Source organism: Sorghum bicolor, chromosome 4, assembly GCF_000003195.3.
Source record: "Sorghum bicolor cultivar BTx623 chromosome 4, Sorghum_bicolor_NCBIv3, whole genome shotgun sequence".
NCBI classification, from domain to species: Eukaryota; Viridiplantae; Streptophyta; class Magnoliopsida; order Poales; family Poaceae; genus Sorghum; species Sorghum bicolor.
Window position 1 is genome coordinate 53,978,775 of NC_012873.2, and position 19,087 is coordinate 53,997,861.

At 43.8% G+C, this 19,087-nt stretch overlaps 3 protein-coding genes across 3 annotated transcripts; 1 reads left to right on the forward strand and 2 right to left on the reverse strand.

Annotated features, from left to right (window-relative positions):
* On the reverse strand, positions 1,172–3,008 carry LOC8072614 (E3 ubiquitin-protein ligase RING1). The gene has a single exon (XM_002453998.2). It carries the CDS (start codon positions 2,630–2,632, stop codon positions 1,541–1,543), a length of 1,092 nt encoding a protein of 363 aa, XP_002454043.1. The 5' UTR covers positions 2,633–3,008; the 3' UTR covers positions 1,172–1,540.
* Positions 4,073–8,505, reverse strand: LOC8072615 (probable bifunctional riboflavin biosynthesis protein RIBA 2, chloroplastic). The gene is made up of 8 exons (XM_002453999.2): positions 8,346–8,505; positions 7,999–8,095; positions 7,106–7,502; positions 6,802–7,023; positions 5,804–6,129; positions 5,309–5,438; positions 4,903–5,199; positions 4,073–4,663 (listed from the first exon to the last, which is right to left on the reverse strand). Exons 2-8 carry the CDS (start codon positions 8,049–8,051, stop codon positions 4,424–4,426), a joined length of 1,665 nt encoding a protein of 554 aa, XP_002454044.1. The 5' UTR covers positions 8,052–8,095; positions 8,346–8,505; the 3' UTR covers positions 4,073–4,423.
* Positions 8,757–18,963, forward strand: LOC8072616 (histone H3.3). The gene is made up of 6 exons (XM_002452274.2): positions 8,757–8,802; positions 13,721–13,824; positions 17,955–18,011; positions 18,114–18,190; positions 18,283–18,373; positions 18,492–18,963. Exons 1-6 carry the CDS (start codon positions 8,757–8,759, stop codon positions 18,660–18,662), a joined length of 546 nt encoding a protein of 181 aa, XP_002452319.2. The 3' UTR covers positions 18,663–18,963.

The following is a 19,087-nucleotide window of genomic DNA, read 5'->3' on the forward strand; positions in this document are numbered from 1 at the left end:
AAATAAATAATTACATAGTTTATCTGTAATCTGCGAGACGAATCTTTTAAACTCAATTAGTTTATGATTAGACAATATTTGTCAAATACAAACAAAAGTGTTACGGTGTTTATTTTACAAATTTTTTTGAAACTAAACAAGACCTAAATGAAGGAATGAAAAAAAAAAGGTTTGGGTAGGGTCTAGTATCGTACCGAAATTCATCTTCTGTGCTCGCGAATCAGCTCGCGAGTGACATGCCCCCATACTCATCTATATTTTTGCTCTTTTCTCCTTCTTTTATTCCTTGTTCTCCTCCGACATATCCCATTTCTTACTTTTGTCTGTCCCCTTCCTTCTTTTTATCCTTTTTCTAGTCTAGTAGACAAAAAGCATCCGGCCGCATTAATTTTGTGTTTTTGGATGTTGTACTTGTAGACATTTTCTAGGAAGTTTTTTTTTTTACAAAATTTGTTTTCTCACTTATCATATCTGTTATTTTTTGCACATCCTTTCCTTGTTAATTATTTTTTCTCTTATATACATCTTGTCGTCTTTCTACATATCTCTCAAAAATAGTTTTGAAAACATTTATATATGACCACGAAATATATTCAAATAAGTCTTCACAAAAATTGTTTTGTTAATTTTACTCCCTCCATCCCAAAATAAACGAACATTCACTTTTCGAGAAGTTAAATAGTTTTATATTTGACTAAGTATGATAAAAGATTAATTATGTTTGTGATGTGTAAGAAGTATCATTAGATTGGCATTGGAACTTACTTTTCCATAATAAACTTATTTGCAGATACAAACATTGATATTATTTCTATATTTTTTTGGCCGTTAAAAGAGTTTGAGTTATTGAGAAACAAGTGTACACTTAATTTGGGACAAAGTGGTGTATGTTTTAGAAAGTTTTCAAGTAATACTTCTCAAAAAGTTTTGAACAATGGTTCAAAGCTGTTTTTCAAAGAACCTTTGTTCGAAGAAATATGCATGGAAATTGGAAAGTCCTACCAAGGAAATCGAGATATTCTCTACAAACGCTCCCATAGTCATAGAAGTTATCACTAAAAGGTTCTACTAAAAGTTGTTCATGGGATTCTCTTGAAAAGTTACCAGGACAAATTGTCCATAAAAATCCTTGAATAACTTTTCACTTTCGGTATCTAAAAAACGCTGAAAAGAGAAAAAATGTGCTTGAGCTCGGTGCTCGGATTAAAAAAGAAAGAAATACGAGTAGATGGAGTTTCAGTTACAGGAAGAACATTTGGATTTTTTATACAGCAGTCCAGGCATTCCTCTGAAGCTTGCAATGAACAAGCTTATTACTACCAATCTACCATATAAACGAGGTGTACTGTATACAAGTGTTTCTCCAGCGCAGCGAGAGTTTCATTTTTCTGTACCTGTCTGAAATGCATGTGTGACTGTAGAGCAAAACCTCTGCGCTCAACTCGCAAACTGTACAGAGTATCAGCAGAAACAAGCGTGATCACTGACAGGCAAAAAAATCCATCCTTACGCAGCAGATCAGGTAGAGATCCCCGTTCCGTCAGAGCGGCAGAAGCGAGCTGCGCGTGCGGCAATGCCGCGAGAGGAGCGTCCACCGGCTGCTGGCGGACAATGACCTCTTCATGGCGGGGCGATTCAGCTGGCGGCCAGGTCCTGGTGACACCTCGCAGCAAACACAAACAGCACCGCCTGTCCCCTGCTGCTTCTCGCCACCGGCCTGCTCGTCTTCAGGCGTCGGCGGCGCCGGCGAGTCCATGGATGCCACCCGCCGAAAGTTCCGTGCCCGTGCTCCGGGGCGCGGAATCTGCCGACGTGGTCGTCGGTCCAGTTCCAGCGACAGCGAGCTGGAGTGGTGGGGCTGATCGATTTGGACACGCAGCTCTTGCTGCTCGTTGGCCTGCTGGCCGGGCCGCTCCAGTTCCATGGTCTGGGTATTGCTCGCGGACTGTTCGGCCGAGGCGGCGTCGGCAGCATCGCCCCCCGGGGGATGCTCGGCGTCGGCGCCCGCGGCGGCGGCGGCGGCGGCGGCATGGTCCACCATCACGTCGGCGCGGCAGAGCGGGCAGCTGACGTGGGCGCGGAGCCAGGTGTCGATGCACTGCACGTGGAACGCGTGGGCGCACTTGGGGAGCAGCCGGAGGAGCTCGCCGTCCTGGAACTCGCCGAGGCAGACGGTGCAGTCGGAGGCGGCGGCGCCGAGCACGCCGTCGCGGTACCGCGTGAGCGCGATGGACTCGATCGCCGCGTCGTCGAGCCCGACGGTCCGGATGTGCCACGCGTGGTGCACGACTTCTCCTTCTCCCCCGTCGCCGTCGTCGGGGAAGGTGCCGGGCGCCGCCGGGGCCAGCGCGGCGGCTTCGAGGAGCGCCTCTCGCCGCAGCCGCCTGCGCCGGACGAAGATGAGTATGGAGAGGCAGAGCGCGAGGAAGGCGAGCACCGGGACGGCGATGATGAGGGCGGTGACGAAGGTGCTCCGGCCGTGGGAGGCGGGGGAAGGAGGAGGAGGAGGAGGAGGAAGAGGGTAAGGCAGCGGTGAAGCTGGAACGTCATCAGGCGGGCACGAGGGATCTGGGCCTTGGCCATCGTCGCAGGACGAAGTGTTCTTGGGGTCTGGTTGCGGAAGCGCACCCATCGATGCAAGCCGGTCAGGTCAGGCCGGAGACGGTGGCGGCCGGTGCGCGGCCCGGTGGCTCGTGGGCGACGGACGGAGTGTGAGAACGAGGAGGAAACGGCAGGTCTGTAACGCCGCGGAGGGAGAAGAGAAGGGCGTGCAGTAACTTCTTGGCTCCTTCGCACGCCGCATTAAACTTTGCCCGACGGCCGACGCGGTGCGTGTGGGGAAGGAAAGACTTTGCCCGCGGGAGCGCGACGCGAGCGCGCGATGGCGTCGCGATCATGACGACGACGCGTGACTTTTGTGTCCGCAGACTGCAGTCTGGAGTCTGGACTGAGTAGTGGCTGACGGAGGGCGAGGCGGGTGTTTTCGGTTGGCTCTTTGCTACGGTGGCTGGCGTAGACACGCAGGCTACGCCGGGGGTTGTTAAGAGTCGGCGACCGCCGGGCCACTAGGCTCGGGTCGGGCCTTCTTTAGTTCACTATCAGAATTCAAAAACTTTTCAAGATCTTTTATTGTATTAAATCTTATGACACATATATGGAACACTAAATATAAATGAAAATAAAAACGAATTACACAATTTATCTATAATTTACAAGATGAATCTTTTGAGTCTAGTTAATCTACAGTTGGACAATAATTATCCAATAAAAATGAAAGTGCTACAGTGTAAAAATCCAAAAACTTTTCATAACTAAACAAGGCCTCGATGTCAGTCGCCTCACACAGCGTCACACCGGCTCAGGCCTTGTTTACTTTCACCTAAAATCCAAAAACTTTTTCAAGATTTTCCGTCACATCGAATCTTTAGACATATGCATGGAGTATTAAATATAAACAAAAATAAAAACTAATTGCATAGTTTGGTCGAAATTTACGAGAATCTTTTGAGCCTACTTAATCCATGATTGGACAATAATTACCAAAAAAGCGAAAATGCTATAGTGTCACGAAAAAATTTCGGGAAGAAACTAAACAAGGCCTCAGCCTCACGTCGATCTGACGAGGTCGGTCACCGGATTAGTCAGAAATTGCAAACGAGTTCCAACTTGCGGCTGACAAAATTTACATGACGAAGAGCTTTGCGTGGATCATTCTCTCAACTTCAGCGAACGAACTCACAAGATCGCATCGCAAACCAACGGGGGAAATCATTCAGCCGAGCACAGGTGGCTCGAAAAAATCTAATTTCTCTTCACAAAGGCAGAGGCTGTACAGGTTTTCCACCCAACAAAATGTTTGATGTTTCTACTGACTACTTTGGTAGGATACTACGCGTTGGAGTAGGGGGTTAGTTCGCATGTATTCACAGTGACAAGCCCAACATCTCAAATAACTATCATTTCACCTCGACGAAACCACTCATTCTATGGTTTTTAGCTGCAAAAGGGCAGCGAAAAGCCACACCAAATCTAGAGTTATTTCTATGGATTTGTTAGCCATTACGCTATGGACTTATGGTCCAATATATTTCTTATTTGCATTAGAAATTTCTTTTGTACATGGAATATCCTGCTGCAAAATCTTGGCTGCGCCACAACTCCATCGGGACAACCACACCAAGGCGACAAAGCTCAACACCAGACAACTACAGCATCGACGACAAACTCCGTGCATTTCATTATTAGCCATCTTGAAACCTACAGTTACAATTGAAGAACAAATCTACTGAAATATCGCCTTCTTTGCGAAAGAATCTACAGAGATATCGGGGGAGACGATTTCAGGAACTCCCCAAAAGAAGAAACCATATCACTCTTTGTGCCACCAAGCTGGAATTGGGATGGAGACCGTGCTTTGTTGGGCCTAATGCTTCTCTTCTGTGCTCTGGCTGCCACTTGGTTGGTTAGCCTGCACATTAGCCAATCCATATACATGTCCCATCTTTGTTCTTTTGGTCTCCAGGTACTTACGGTTCTCACTGGTAATTGGCGTAATCAAGGGCACCCTGCCCGCAATGCTCAGTCCATAACCCTTCAGACCACTATATTTTGCAGGGTTATTAGTCATCAGCTTCATTGAACGGACTCCTAGATCCCGTAATATCTGCAAAGTAGTGAAATGTCAGTGACCTACTCATTACATGATAGGGTTACTTCATTCGATGTACATTACAGTTTCAGAACTGTAACAGACATGAAATTCTTCAGCACCTTCAAGTAAATTCAAGTTGGACCTCTAGAAAAATGTATGATACAACTTTCCTATAAGAGCAGACTTCAGAAAAAAAAAAAGGGAAGTTATAGGCAATCCCACGATAACTTGGGAGATAATTCAGTCTTTACCTGTGCGCCAATCCCATATTCCCGTGAGTCCACAGGAAGACCAAGTTCCTCATTAGCTTCCACAGTATCACGCCCATCATCCTGTAAGTTATAGGCACGAAGCTTGTGGCCCAGGCCAATACCCCTTCCTTCATGTCCACGGAGATAAACTAATACACCCCTTCCAGCCTTCTCAATCATCTCCATTGCCATTGCAAGCTGGTCACCACAATCACATCTCGCTGATCCAAAAATGTCGCCTGTGAGGCACTCAGAGTGCACCCTCACCAAAATGTCTTGGCCATCGCCAATATCACCCTGCCGATCATTTGGGTATGTGATTGATAGTTAGATCAGGTGTTCTACAAACAGTAATACCTCACTGAACCAAATTCTACAGAGGCAAAATAGTACTGCAGTGACTTACTTTCACCATGGCAATATGCTCTATGCCATCGATAACAGATTTGTAGCAATAGGCACGGACATTGCCCCATTTCAAAGGCAAGCGCGCAACAGAAGCACGTTCAATTAGCCTGTCTCGTTTCCTCCTATACCTGCAACAGATAACCAGCAACAGCACATAAGAATACTGAAGAGGCACGCACATAGCCAGCCATAGGGACTAATATGATTCTTGCAACCATATTAAGTACATCACTTTGAATCATATGTTACAACTAGGATAGAGAAAAGAAATGTAGGCCTCTGGCTGAAAACACTTTCAGATCCTTTTCTTTTCTTTTCGTTTTTACCAGCAAACACTCTTTCAGCATAATTATGAAATAATCGAAGAGAAAACCGTTAAATGGTAACTGAAAGTGGTACTGACACATTGATGTATGCTAGCTAGATGCTGACTACTGTCTTAGTAGCAGCATGTCAAGTATCAGAAGCTGAAGTTTTGGTAATTCAAACTCACCTAATCAAGTCAGCAATAGATATAATCTTCAAATTCTCCTTTTCAGCAAAGACACGCAACTTTGGTAGGCGAGCCATGGAACCATCTGCATCATCCACAATCTCACAAAGGACAGCAACAGGAGGTAATCCAGCCAGCATGGCAAGATCAACAGATGCCTCGGTGTGTCCAGCTCGTTTCAGAACACCTCCTTCTCTGTATTTCAAAGGGAAAATATGACCAGGGCGGTTGAAGTCCTCAGGCTTAGAGTCAGGAGATGCAAGAGTCATGACTGTTTTTGCCCTGTCCTTGGCAGATACCCCAGTAGTTGTGCCCTCTTTTGCATCCTGAGAAGCAAAAAAATACAGATATAGCTCAGTAGCAGCCAAAAAAAACATCAGAGAAGTTTCATAGGGACAAAGTTGGATAAATATTTCCCTGAATCATTGAAATAGACATCTATAAGCATAGTTAACTTAGTAAGCCTAAACATAAAAAGAACAGAAACTTAGCTCACTTTAAAATTCAATTCAATAGAATGTAAGCGTTGCAAAGTAATTATCTGAACAGAACAGTAACGTAAGAGCAAACTAATCATGTGACGGAACAGTAAACAACACATTGTCCAAAAAGAACACTATAGAATTATCTCAAACTCATTGTTACATAATGAAGATAGCAGGAACAGTAAAGAAAGAAGTTTTTCTTTCGCCTTTTACGAAAAACAGGTTCCAAGACAACAAATGACATACCAAAACTGAATTCAAATGGATAACATCCAGCTGTTCAAGAAATCTAGGCGTGAATAAAAATTACTCAATCAATGCATCGAGTATTTCAGCATGTAATGAACAGCAACATCTCCTGCGTATGAGCTTTTTTTTTATAAGGAAACCAATCGTGAAGACAACAAGACTACATGTACATACTTCTGACAAGGAACAACAAAAGATTACCATATCAACAGCAATTGTTAACAAAATAGTGGTGGCGGGAGAATAATGATGACAATATCATACCACTGTAACAGTGAAAGCAGTGCATAGCTTCTCCTCGTTTTCTTTTGTGGTAACCATCAAAGGAAGGTTCAGTCTTTCCAGATCATCTTCTTTCATGCTGACACAAACAATTCCTGTCCCATGCCTTACTATAAAAGCCATAGCCTCTGGGGTAACCAAGTTGGCAGCCATTATCAGATCTCCTTCATTTTCCCTTGATTCGTCGTCAACAACAATCACAAGCTTCAAGTACAAACCAATATTAGCAAAGTATTAGATGAGATGGAAGTACAAGATACCATAAGAAATTTTAAGATATACTAACTTTTCCTTGTCGTATGTCCTCAATGGCATCTGCAATCGATGCGAAGCCCTCTGTCGGGCTATCCAAATCAAGTTCAGTATCTGTGTCATCATCTGAGAACTTCTCCACAGCACGTGCCAAATTAGTAGAGAGGATTTCTGGCGTAATCATGGAATCCAATGGGAGTACAGGGTCAGCAACCGGATGGTCCTGGCCACGGACGGATGTGCTTTTTGGCAATAGCGTGTCGCCATTCCCAGAGACACCGCCAGCTGGATAACTGCCATCACTTCTGAAGGATGATGCTACTCTCAAGCCCACTGATTTCACCTTAGTGCTGTTTGAATTTGCAGGGAAGAAACTGCTGATAGGTCCCTTTGTCTCCTTGGATACACTGCACCCTTTCAAGAACTGCACCCTGCATTGTCACAAACAGGCAATCAGAAACTAAAAATCATTCTCAAACACTGAAATTGAGCCCGGCCTTATGAATGAACATTAGAATTCTTGCAACAATTTTTCTCTAGTTCAGTTTGTAATCCAAGTTCATTTTGTAATCCAAGTGAAAATATATATCTAAGTTCATTTTGTAATCCAATTGCAACTATGATCTACTGCGCTTCATCAGTTACTCAGTTTACTAACTAGTCGTCATAAAATTCATCAGTTATTCAGTATATCAAGCATACAGAAACGTGGCCTTTCATGTCGATTTTTGTGCTCCAAAGCAGACCAAATCGAAGACGATCAACAAACCGATGGAGACACAAAGAAATGTCAGCAGGGTCAACCCCCTCCCTCCTTTTGTTTCCTAAAGAACAAACCGAGCCAGCGCAAACACGCGAACAAGCAAAGAGCACGCGTGGTGTGGAGACTGGTGAGGGAGTAGCACAGGCAGGGGAGCAGCTTCTTACGGTTGGCGGGTGAGGGCAGCCACGGAGGAAGACGGGGGCGCAACCGAAGCCATGCTCGCCCTGGGCCGCCGGGCCGGACGATGAGGCGCAAAGCAACCTGCAATCACATGGGAGCGCGCGCACGGATTAAAGCAAACACGACATCGAATGGTCAACCAGCCTCGAATTTCACAATAGGAATCGAGGAACATGGGGATCCGAAGAAAAACGGGGGAAGCCTCCCGTCGGAAGAGCGGGCGGGATCTGGTTACGGGCGGAACCGAGGCGGCCGAGCTGGCGATTCCTCGCGCCCAGAAGCTTTAGGAGACGACGGGAAGGAGCGGGCTGGGGGCGCGGGAATGTCTTACCGTCGGCGGCGTCTGGCTGCTCCGGCCGGCGACGTCGGCGATTGTCCTCGGAGGACAAGTGCTGTTTGGGTTTTGGTTTGTTTTGGGGGTGATTCGGCGGAGGGAGGAAAGCGGGGGTTGGTGCTGCGGACGCCGGGACGCGGGTGGGTAGGAGAGGCGTCGAGACGGAGCGGGTGAATTTATAACGTGCGGCCACGGACGCGGCAGGTTCCTCCTGCACCGGGCTTCGGGTTGCACCGGCGTTAAACCGGATCTGGATTCGCTAACAGAGAATGAACAGGTGGATGTGTGGATCCGGGCTGGATGGAGCATGAACGCCCTCGGGAATCCGATAACAGAGGTGGGGGCGAAGCGCATCGCGATCGCGATTTCGCGGGGGCGTTTCCCAGCAGGCAAAAAAGGCTGGCAGGCATGGGGCCCCTTGTGGTTGCAGCAGGAGCAGTCGAGCACGGGAACGGTGAGGAGCAACGGCCGACTGGAGCCACCGGGTCTGGATGAGATTTGACAGACCCAAGTGGCGCAGTTCGACGGGCGGGGCCCACCGGACCCGCAGCACCTTCGAAGGTGGTCTGGTCAAGCAGCCTCGCCGACGCAGAGAGAAAAGCCGCCCCCGCTGCTGACGTGCGGTTGGATTCGGGTGGCGTCGACGCTGACGCGAGTCAGTAGAGATCATGGCCGTGATTGGGTGATCACATGAGAAATACTAAGCGATCGTTTGGTATACCTCATAACAGTTTGCTGTTTTTTTTTTGCCAAACACTTTATTTTCAAAACAGTTTCATAGGTGAAACTGTTTTTCTCCTCCTCTCACAAAAACATAAGTTGGGATGAAACTGAAAAAAGTAGCTTATTACAGCTCTCTCCTTCATTTCTCTCTCAACTATGCATGAAGTAGTTGGTGAAGCTATTTTGCCAAACTTTTCCCAAAACAGCTCAACTTCATCTAGAAAGTCACTCATGAAGCTATTTTCTAAAAAAACAGTTTTACTAGTGAAGTTGAGCTATGCCAAACAAGCCCTAAATGAAAATTTATGAGTCTTATTATGCAACTCTGCTCTTATATAACTCATATTAATTCGTCTTATTAGTTCTTAATATTTATTACATTTCATAGGAGCTAATCCTGCGCTAACGATACCATTGGTATTAATGGGTGATGTATTTGCATGGGACAAGCTCCATGGTTGGACTATTTCCAACAATGCGACCTTAAATTCGAGACCCATTACAAGGTACTAGAACATTAGGCGCCCTTCGGACGCCCTATCTTGACCATCTGGCTAAATTTTTTAAGTACTAAAGTATTTAGCCAAAATTCTAACAATAGTTTTCTTATTTCATAAAGGACAACACTAATATATATATATATATATATATATATATATATATATATATATATATATATATATATATATATATATATAAACACAGATTCTTGCACAATCAAAAATAAATTAAAGCTCGAATGTCGTTTCAAACATCTTTGAAGACTTTTGCATCATGCTACACTTTTAAGGGCTAATGAACAGTCTTAGAGATCAATTTAGGGGGTGAGATTTGAAGGGAAAAAACACATCTAAGTAGGAAGTGTACATGCAACCACAGTAAACTCAGAGTCAGTCCCAAATTTGGTAAAGAATAGAAAGAATCTCTGGTTGAGGCATCCTTAACACCAATTTGTACTAAACTCCTCGACACCAGCTGGGCAAGGAAGTCATTGACAGCGATAACATCGGCACTGATGAAGTAGAGATCCACATTTCCTCTAAACATCATCTTTGTATACCTGCCGAGAGAGTCGCACCAAATCAGTAGTCTTCATCTACTATGGAGGAAAGCAGCTACAACAATTGCACCAACTTGGATAGGGCTGAAAATTCTTGACTTAAGATCAAGACCGGTAAAGAAAAATTAATCTCTATAGACAACCTTAAAAAAACATCTTACAAGATGTCTAGCAAGTTAGCTTTCCTGCAAGCTAGTCCAAAATTAGAGGTAAGGTCACTATAATGTTATATGGAGTTATAGACTGAGTAGCTAAATTAACATTCTGAAGAAGACAGAGGAATGGACCATACTGTTGCACATCTTCCTGAGCTTTTTGTTGGTTTGCTTAATTTAAAGGAATATATTAAAAGTCAATCAACTGAAGATACAGGCAATGTAGCAACAAAAATAATGTGCTGATTACAAAATACTAAAGAATGCCTACCAGATGGTTTATTAAACAAATAGCACGAGCAACAAATGGTTGTTGCTTCCTTACAAAATAGCATGAGTTTGTCTAGTGTTTTGGGTTTTTTTTCCTCAAATACACAAAGATGTTGTGCATGGTGTAACTAAGAAGTAGATTTTACCATACAAATGGCATGCTTCTTGCAAGCTCCCTAGAAGGTCTACATGATGACATACGAGTTGCATATAATCGAGGTATGCGCAGCGATGCAATCTAAAAGACCGGCCTTGTATCTCTTACTGCTATGTGCACGACCCTTTCTCGACGTCTAGAAAAAGCATGTCCAATGCTTCAATGTTGGAAGCAGTTAGCTTATCATCGAAGAGTCTGTCATAAGTCCTTTGTTTCAACACGCTTGGCATTGAAAGACCCATGACAAAGCTTATACGTTGTAAGACAAGGACCTCACCTTGCTTGGAAGCAAGTACTCTAGAGAGGCTTTGAGCCGCTAGCTGCTTGCTCCGCAACAGGAGCGTCGGCTTAGCAAGTGACGGCTGCTTGGCAGTCGATTTTCTTCAGCACTCACTTGGAGAAGCTCTTGAGATGGCATGCAACGAAGTTGTCGCTATCCTCGAATGAAGGGTCGTCGCGTGGCAGCGTACTGAGCAGGCCATCCTCTATGGACTTGGCAAGGCCAAACCCTCGTGCATTGGCCGCCTTGTCGTTTGTAAATGCATCAGCTTCTGACTTGGTGGTCTGTGCCACCTATGATAGTGTGACCTGTGGTTGCCCCTGCTCGGATGACATTAGGGCTGAGACCATTGCCACGTGAGTGGCCATGAGGGGACGACACACATCGTCAGCCTACTAAGTGGACACCTGCGGCCTGCCCCTGCTCGCACGACATTAGGGCTGAGACCATTGCCAAGTGAGTGGGCATGAGGGGACGACACACATCGTCAGCCTACTAGGTGGGACCTGCAGCCTTGCGGGCCGCAGGTGCACACACAGGTGGCCTCTGACTGTGCTCAGTCTTCTGGAAAGGTTGTCGTTGGAGTCGAGAGGGGAATGGCCGGCTAATAGAGACTGCAAACTCCTCCAACATTAGTCTTCCAAGATGTCGCGAGCTGCGTGTATGCTTATCTAGAGACCCACGCGGCATGCCTCGCATCCACGCACAATGTTTTTTGTTTTAATGGCCATCATTTTATTTAATATCCTTGTAGTTGGATTCCTAGATTCTACAAATAATTGAAAGATCTGGGTACTAGTCTCTTGATGCCCTATTTGGCTGCCAATAGTTTTTGCCAAATTTTGAGAATGTGGCTTTTGGAAACTGGGTGGGATTAAACAGACTAATTTTGGCCGCTAATTTTTACCGGATTCTTAAAAACTAAAAAGCTATTGATACTCAGCTTTTGCTAGTTTTTATGGCCCTACGAGCATTAAATGAAGTCGAATTCTTACAAACTGGAGGATCCAAATATTTCTACTAGTTTTTACCTAGAATCTAGATTCTAGAAACTAGAGGCAAAAATTGGCTTTTAAGAATCTAAAACTCATCCAAATACGACCTGATGCTCCAATCTAGTAGTACACGGTCTATCAACTTTTGTGAGGATTAGCAACTTTTGATTTGTCGTTAGTGTTAGACTTGCACGGCTGGCCGAGATCAGATGATTGTGCCCACGAGAAGCGCGAGACAGTAACATGTGTTCTGGAAAACAGGCAAATAGTGTGCCGACGTACAAAAAAGAAAAATGAGCTTAGCCCTTGTTTAGCAAAAACAAAAAACTTTTTAAGATTCTTCATATCAAATTTTACGGCATATACATAGAGTATTAAATATAGACGAAAATAAAAATTAATTGCACAGTTTACCTGTAAATCATGAGATGAATTTTTTGAGTCTAGTTAGTTTATAATTAAACAATGTTTATCAAATAAAAACGAAAATACTAAATACCGAAATAAAAAAATTATAAATGTTTTACACGCCGTGCCGTGAGCGCGCACACACGGGACACACGTGAGACGTGACAGCTTGCAGCACGCGCGACCCATGGACACGGCGGCGATGTATAATGCAACTCTGACCAGGCCGTGTCAATCATGCACGGAATCATACAGCGGATAAGTACGTGCACCCATGCGCGGATGATGATGGGCACATGATATCATCACTGGCGAGCGACGGCATGGGATAATAATGCTTAGGCCTCGTTGAGATCTAGGCCTTGTTTAGTTCCAAAAAATTTTGCAAAATTTTTCAGATTTTCCGTCACAACGAATCTTTAGACACATGCATAAAGTATTAAATATAGACAAAAATAAAAACTAATTGCACAGTTTGATCGAAATTGACGAGACGAATCTTTTGAGGCTAGTTAAGCCATAATTGGACAATATTTGTCAAATACAAACGAAAGAGCTACAATGTCGATTTTGCAAAATATTTTGGAACTAAACAAGGCCCTTTTTTTTGAATTTTGATTTCGTCTGTATTTAATAATTATTATTTAACTATATACTAACTAGGCTCAAAAAAATTTCTCTTGTAATTTCCAATCTAACTATGCAATTAGTTAATTTAACCTATATTTAATGTTTTATACATGTGTCGTAAAATTCGATGTGACAGAAAATCTTAAAAAGCTTTTGAATTCAGAAGGGAACTAAGACCTTGTTTAGCTGAGTTTTTTTTTTTTTGATTTTGACTACTATAGCACTTTCGTTTGTATTTGATAATTATTGTTTAATCATAGACTAATTAGGTTCAAAAGATTATTTATCTTACAAATTACAGCTAAACCGTGCAATTAATTATTTGTTTATATATATTTAATACTCTATGCATGTGCTGCAAAATTTAATATGACAACGACACCTAAAAAATTTTTAGGTTTTGGATGGAACTAAATAAGACCTTAATGCGGACAAGTCTGTGTATATGCATGGAAGTATACATTAAAAGGTAAGGCCATTCATTCAGCAAGAATAAAGAAAAAGAGAAGATGCTGGTGATAAAATAAGCAGACTCGATACGATTCGCACGTAGAGATAAAACCAAACGGCACGTACACCACCACTACGAGAGATATTCTTCCCCTCAAAGGAAGCTCACGGTGCCGCGCCGAGTCGCCGCCGATGATGCTCTCTCCTCATCAGTTTGATGACATTACTATTAACTAAACTGTAGTTGTACCCCTTGTCCTTGTGCCATTGTGCGCGGTCGCCGCCGGCGGCGCACGGAGAAAACGTTCTTCCATGGCAGGTGGCAGCACCAGCGTCATGCTCATGCAGGTAGCAGGACCGCACCAGTTTCCTCGAAGACGCAAGCGGGTGAGACCATAATAAGTGGCCACGCAGCCCGTGGCCCGGTGGCACAGTTCATGGCCCGATGATTTAGTCCGACCTGAGCGATCAGGTTGTTACTGGGCGGTGGCTCAGGCACACGGTACGGCACGAGTGTGGTCCGTTCCAACAGTCTGCCCTGGTAGCGATTTAGTGAAAATAAACTGTTGATGTACTTATGACTTGTATATATGAGTCACTACTTGTTATATTGATAAAAATGATGAACAATTATGAAAATAACAAAACACTTTAGGATTTGGTGAAAATGTTGATAAATGAGCTATTATCAGTTTGATGGACCGTGAGCGTGACATGGAACGACACGTTTGACGGGACAACACGGTACGAAAACCGACCCATGGGCTGTGCCTTAGGCTAAAAGCTAGGCATGAAACCAATGACCCGATGACCTGTAGCACGGTCCGCCCCGGTATGGCACGCCCCGACATATATAGGTGAGACTCACACCGACTTGACTTTGATGCCGGCGTCCCACTCCCACTTCGACACACTTTGCTACCGCCCAGGACCGGTAACTCCATACATGGTCTGACCGGCCCTTTGATATTATTTTTATAAATTTAGTCATCTTCGACAAGGATCCTAGGAAGTAGAGTCTCTACTCCTTACTCTATTTTTTAGTGCGAGATCAGAGAAAAAATAATCTATTATGGCTCCAATTGGAGTTGCTATTTTTATGTAGCCCTCAAAATTTCCCCCATCCACTTAGCCTATCTTCCATGGTGCCTAGTGGGCTTCCTACTTTTTAATGAAAATTTTCTTACTCCAAGTCCCTCACACATTTCTTTTTTCACCTAGACTCTCTTTCTTCTAAGAATTATACAGTACAACACAGACACTCATAACACACACATACTTACTCCTATAAACACATGTATGCAAGCCTTATCTCTATAAACACCTCCGAAGGATTGAGCTGCCAGATCACAAGATTCACGAAGGTACCACAAGTGTCTTGTTATCGATAGCCACCTTATTGTCAACAGACACGTCGTCTACCACTGAAAGCATAGCGTTATTAAATTTTAAAACAAAATCCAAAGGCCAAACAAACCCTCACTGTGTTGCCATCGAGGCCACACCCCACACCTCTTGTGTGGTCCCTTCCCCGTCATGCTGCCGTTGAGGCCAAGCCTGCGCCTCTCGTCAAGGCCCTCCTCCCTACCGATCCACTTGTATCCTAGTGGCAGGGACGAAAGCTAAAGAATAAGAGTGGGAAAAAATAATAGTAATATGACTTACAAGTAGATAAAAATAGCAGGAACCCTAATTTAAACAAGGGTTCATCTAGTAAACAAGGCTCTTAATGTAGAAGAAATCTTTAAATCCTAATGCCTTCTTTAGTTCTAGCGTGTAAAGTTTTGGGATATCACATCAGGTGTCACATATGGGTATCATAAATAAATTATAGCTGTCAGTAATTCACAAGACAAATTTATTAAACATAATTACTTCATCATTAGCATATGGATTATTATAACATATTTATTATCAAATCATATACTAATTAGATTTAAAAATTCACCTCGCAAAGTAGTCATAATTTATATAATAAATTATTTTTTTAGACAAGGAGCCTCAGGCCCAATCCGTGCCTAGCCAGCCAACGATCCGCGCCCTCCGCGAAACAGCCCATCACAGCGGGCACAGCCGCCTCGATCCGCGTCTGCGTGCCCTGCGCCGTCCGATCCGATCCACCTGGCCCTGGCCGAACCCCACACACACGCCTCTCGCGCCAGCGGTTCCCACCCTCCAAACCGTAGCGCGGCCGTCTCCCACTCGTCGCTATAAAGGACAGACTCCGCGGTCAACGCGGCTCTGTCCGGTCTGTTTGCGCGAAAAAGGTCAGGAAATCCTCTTCTTTCCGTTTCCTGGCCGCCGTCGTCGTGTCGCTCCAGATTTGGGGAAGGAAGTCCGGCTAACCGCGAGTCGAGTCGAGTCGAGAGGTGAGTTTGCCGTCCCGCGCCTTCTCTTCATCCCTTGTCTGGAAAGTGGAAACTGTAGTTTCGGGTGACGTTGGTTAGCCGCGCGCGCTTGTTGGAGGTTAGGGTTTGGTTCGAATCGCTTGATGCGACCGATGATGATTCGCGGGGGGCATCCTCCACACCCTTTTTGTTGTCTGTTCGGTCGTGCCTTTGCGTGTACTTGCTATTTTTTTTTCTGCGATTTGCCGTCCTATTATGCTTTCTGACGTGTTGTCGGCACTGTAATGCAATACGACGTTTCATATATGGATTCGAGGATTAGATTCGAATGTGCGTTCTTCGAGAGCGGCTGTTGTCCCTGATGGTTAGGTTAGGGATTCCGTAGTTCCTTGCATCTGGGCTGAATCATTCTGTGGGTGCTAGATTTGCGTTGTGTGTTGAAATTGCTGTCTATGTTTAATTCTGAATTGATTGGTAGATTCTGCCACTTTTGGCTTGCAACATTGCGCTTCCATCGTTGCTTAGGCTGGGCTGCAAATTATGCTTCTATTGTTGAAATTGCTGTCTACTTTTAGTTCTTCATATTCTACAACCAGGGTTTGTTAGGGGGGCCCAACAGTAGTAATGTTGTTTGAATGCTGCTGTGCTGTGGGAAAAATCTAGGACCCTAGCTAGAAAGTTGACATTAATTTTCTTATCAATGATTATAAATGAAGCTGAATGGGTGGTGTTCTACTTGTGCTTTTATGCTGAGTGCATGTTCTGTGAGCAACTGAGACAGGGTACCCTGTTTTTTTCCTATTATTGTTATGCTAAATAAATTATGGATGGTTTCAAAATTTGTGCATTCAGTATTTATTTGAAGAGGATTCTGCTATTGTTATAGTCAGGATAGCTGAATAGGAATAGACTATTGATCCTCACTTGCAAGTTAGCTTGCTCTGAATTCTGAAACGTCAGTTTTGTTCAGGTCATTACTGGGTGAAAATGTTGTATGTTTTGTCTGGAAACTACCTTTGATTCTTGTCTAGGCACATTTGTCGTATGGAATATGCAATTTTAAACTCTCAACTATTTGAATGAAACTTCTGGTTATTGCTTTACATCCTGTGTTTATTATTCAAGCCGCTAATGTACTTACAATCTGGTGTAAGACACTTAGGTTTTTTATGTCTTTGGCTTTGATAACCATGCATTTGTTTTATTGGTTGAAGCATAGAAGATTTTGCCTGTAGCTTCTTTTCTTAAAATACTTTATGCGCACATGCACCTGTTTTTTGGAAAATATTTCACTGATGTTGAATAAGTTAGTTCATGTGACACTGCTGTTGCTATTTGTACATTGAATAATTACAAAGTTTAAAATCAATACTGTGCGCACACAACCAAGTACATAACTAAATAAGAGATGCATTTATTTCATGATTGTGTGTGCAAAAGCGTGAATAAACCAAACAAGATCTGTTTATGAACTAGTTTTTGTAGCCAGCTAACCCTGATGCAGGGTAAGGTTGTGAGGAGAAATAGTATTAATGATGATAGTAGAATTCATTATATGTTGAACTTGTTAGACTTCCCTTTTTATTGAAACCTGCAACCATGCTTAATTGTTTAGCTTTATTTACAAAACTCATCCTGTCTGTAACATCTGTATACAGCAAACAGTTAGGTAAACTAGTAGCTTATGCTTATGCATGGATGCAACCTGCTATAATGGTAGATGGAAAACTTCCATTCCATTGGCTTTTTATGCATCACCTTTTCTTTTCTTATTCTTGTGGAGTAACTGGAATTACTTTTTTTGTGGTTCGCCTTTTATTTTCATGTTATTGTGGAGTACCTGTTATTACTTCTATTTATTACTTTTTATTATTTTAATTTGACCTGGTCTTTAGATGATATACTGTGATCGTCAAATAAAAATAAAATATGTCTTGATTCTTCCATTATACTGGGTGTGAACTAACCTGAGTCTTGTGGACTGTGTGCTTGAATCTCTTTTGGGAAGATTTGTAGACTTTGTGCATGATCTGTAGCCAGAGCTTCATTATATATGCTCATTTCAGTTTGCAGTTATTTTATAATTCAGTCTTTTGTGTAGGACATCATTTGCTAGATGGCTTTACCTAGCAGACTGCTCGCAAGTCCACCGGAGGAAAGGCTCCTAGGAAGCAGCTCGCTACAAAGGTTCGTTGGTTGTTCAGTTTAGTGTATGTGTATGTGGTGTGCCCACACAATCATGCTTTACAGAACTGATGGTTGATAAACGTTGTGGTTTTGTTTTGACAGGCAGCCCGTAAGTCTGCACCCACAACTGGTGGAGTGAAGAAGCCTCACCGCTACCGCCCAGGGACTGTTGCTCTTCGGTAGGTGCACACAACGATCTTCACTTGATACTATAAATCTTTTGGTTGAAGATATTCTGCAAACGCTTGTCCCATAACTTCTTCCTTTGTAGTGAGATCCGCAAGTATCAGAAGAGCACTGAGCTGCTGATTAGGAAGCTGCCATTCCAGAGACTTGTCAGGGAGATTGCTCAGGATTTCAAGGTGAAAGCACTAAAATCTTACATGCTGACATTTACGCTATATGGGATAATATCCATGGAAGGTCTGTAGAGTTTGTTTGAGAACGTATTCTTATTTCTTTTCCTGAACTGCCTTGCAGACGGATCTGCGCTTCCAGAGCCATGCAGTGCTTGCTCTGCAGGAGGCGGCAGAGGCCTACCTGGTCGGTCTCTTTGAAGACACCAACCTGTGCGCCATCCATGCCAAGCGCGTGACCATCATGCCCAAGGACATTCAGCTGGCAAGGAGGATCCGTGGCGAGAGGGCGTAAGTCTGTCGATGTAGGAAGAAAAGAACTCTGCGCACGTTCTGTGTTTGTCTCGTCTTGGTAGGTTATGTGAAAAGATAATCTAGTATAAACTGTACTGGTCAGTCTGACTGTAGCCGTAGTGGCATATGCGCATACTATTGGCAGTTCTCGTGTCTGGAGTCTGCACGGATCTTTTGTTCATTTAGCTTTGGAGTGTAGTCGGGTGTGTCACCACGGTTGCTGAACGTGTATCCATGCCCCTAACTGTGGATTTGGTTGTCTGAACCTCTGAATATTCATCCTATTCGTCTGTTTGTCATCAGTTTTGCGCAGTTTCTTCAACTTCTCTGGCGGCCCGTTCCGGGGTATCCATTGCGATTTCTTTTTTGAAAGGGACATTGCGAGTTAAAGCGGGCTGAAATGTTTGGAAGTGAATATCGGGTGGC

Excerpts from the sequence above, each read along its gene's own strand:
- LOC8072615 (XM_002453999.2), bottom strand. The coding sequence starts at position 8,051 with ATGGCTTCGGTTGCGCCCCCGTCTTCCTCCGTGGCTGCCCTCACCCGC. Across the intron at positions 5,439-5,803 it reads TCTATTGCTGACTTGATTAG|GTATAGGAGGAAACGAGACA; the intron begins GTGAGTTTGAAT and ends TATCTGTTGCAG. Across the intron at positions 5,200-5,308 it reads AGCATATTGCCATGGTGAAA|GGTGATATTGGCGATGGCCA; the intron begins GTAAGTCACTGC and ends AATGATCGGCAG.
- LOC8072616 (XM_002452274.2), top strand. The coding sequence starts at position 8,757 with ATGGGGCCCCTTGTGGTTGCAGCAGGAGCAGTCGAGCACGGGAACG. Across the intron at positions 18,012-18,113 it reads GGAAGCAGCTCGCTACAAAG|GCAGCCCGTAAGTCTGCACC; the intron begins GTTCGTTGGTTG and ends TTGTTTTGACAG. Across the intron at positions 18,374-18,491 it reads AGATTGCTCAGGATTTCAAG|ACGGATCTGCGCTTCCAGAG; the intron begins GTGAAAGCACTA and ends ACTGCCTTGCAG.
- LOC8072614 (XM_002453998.2), bottom strand. The coding sequence starts at position 2,632 with ATGGGTGCGCTTCCGCAACCAGACCCCAAGAACACTTCGTCCTGCGAC.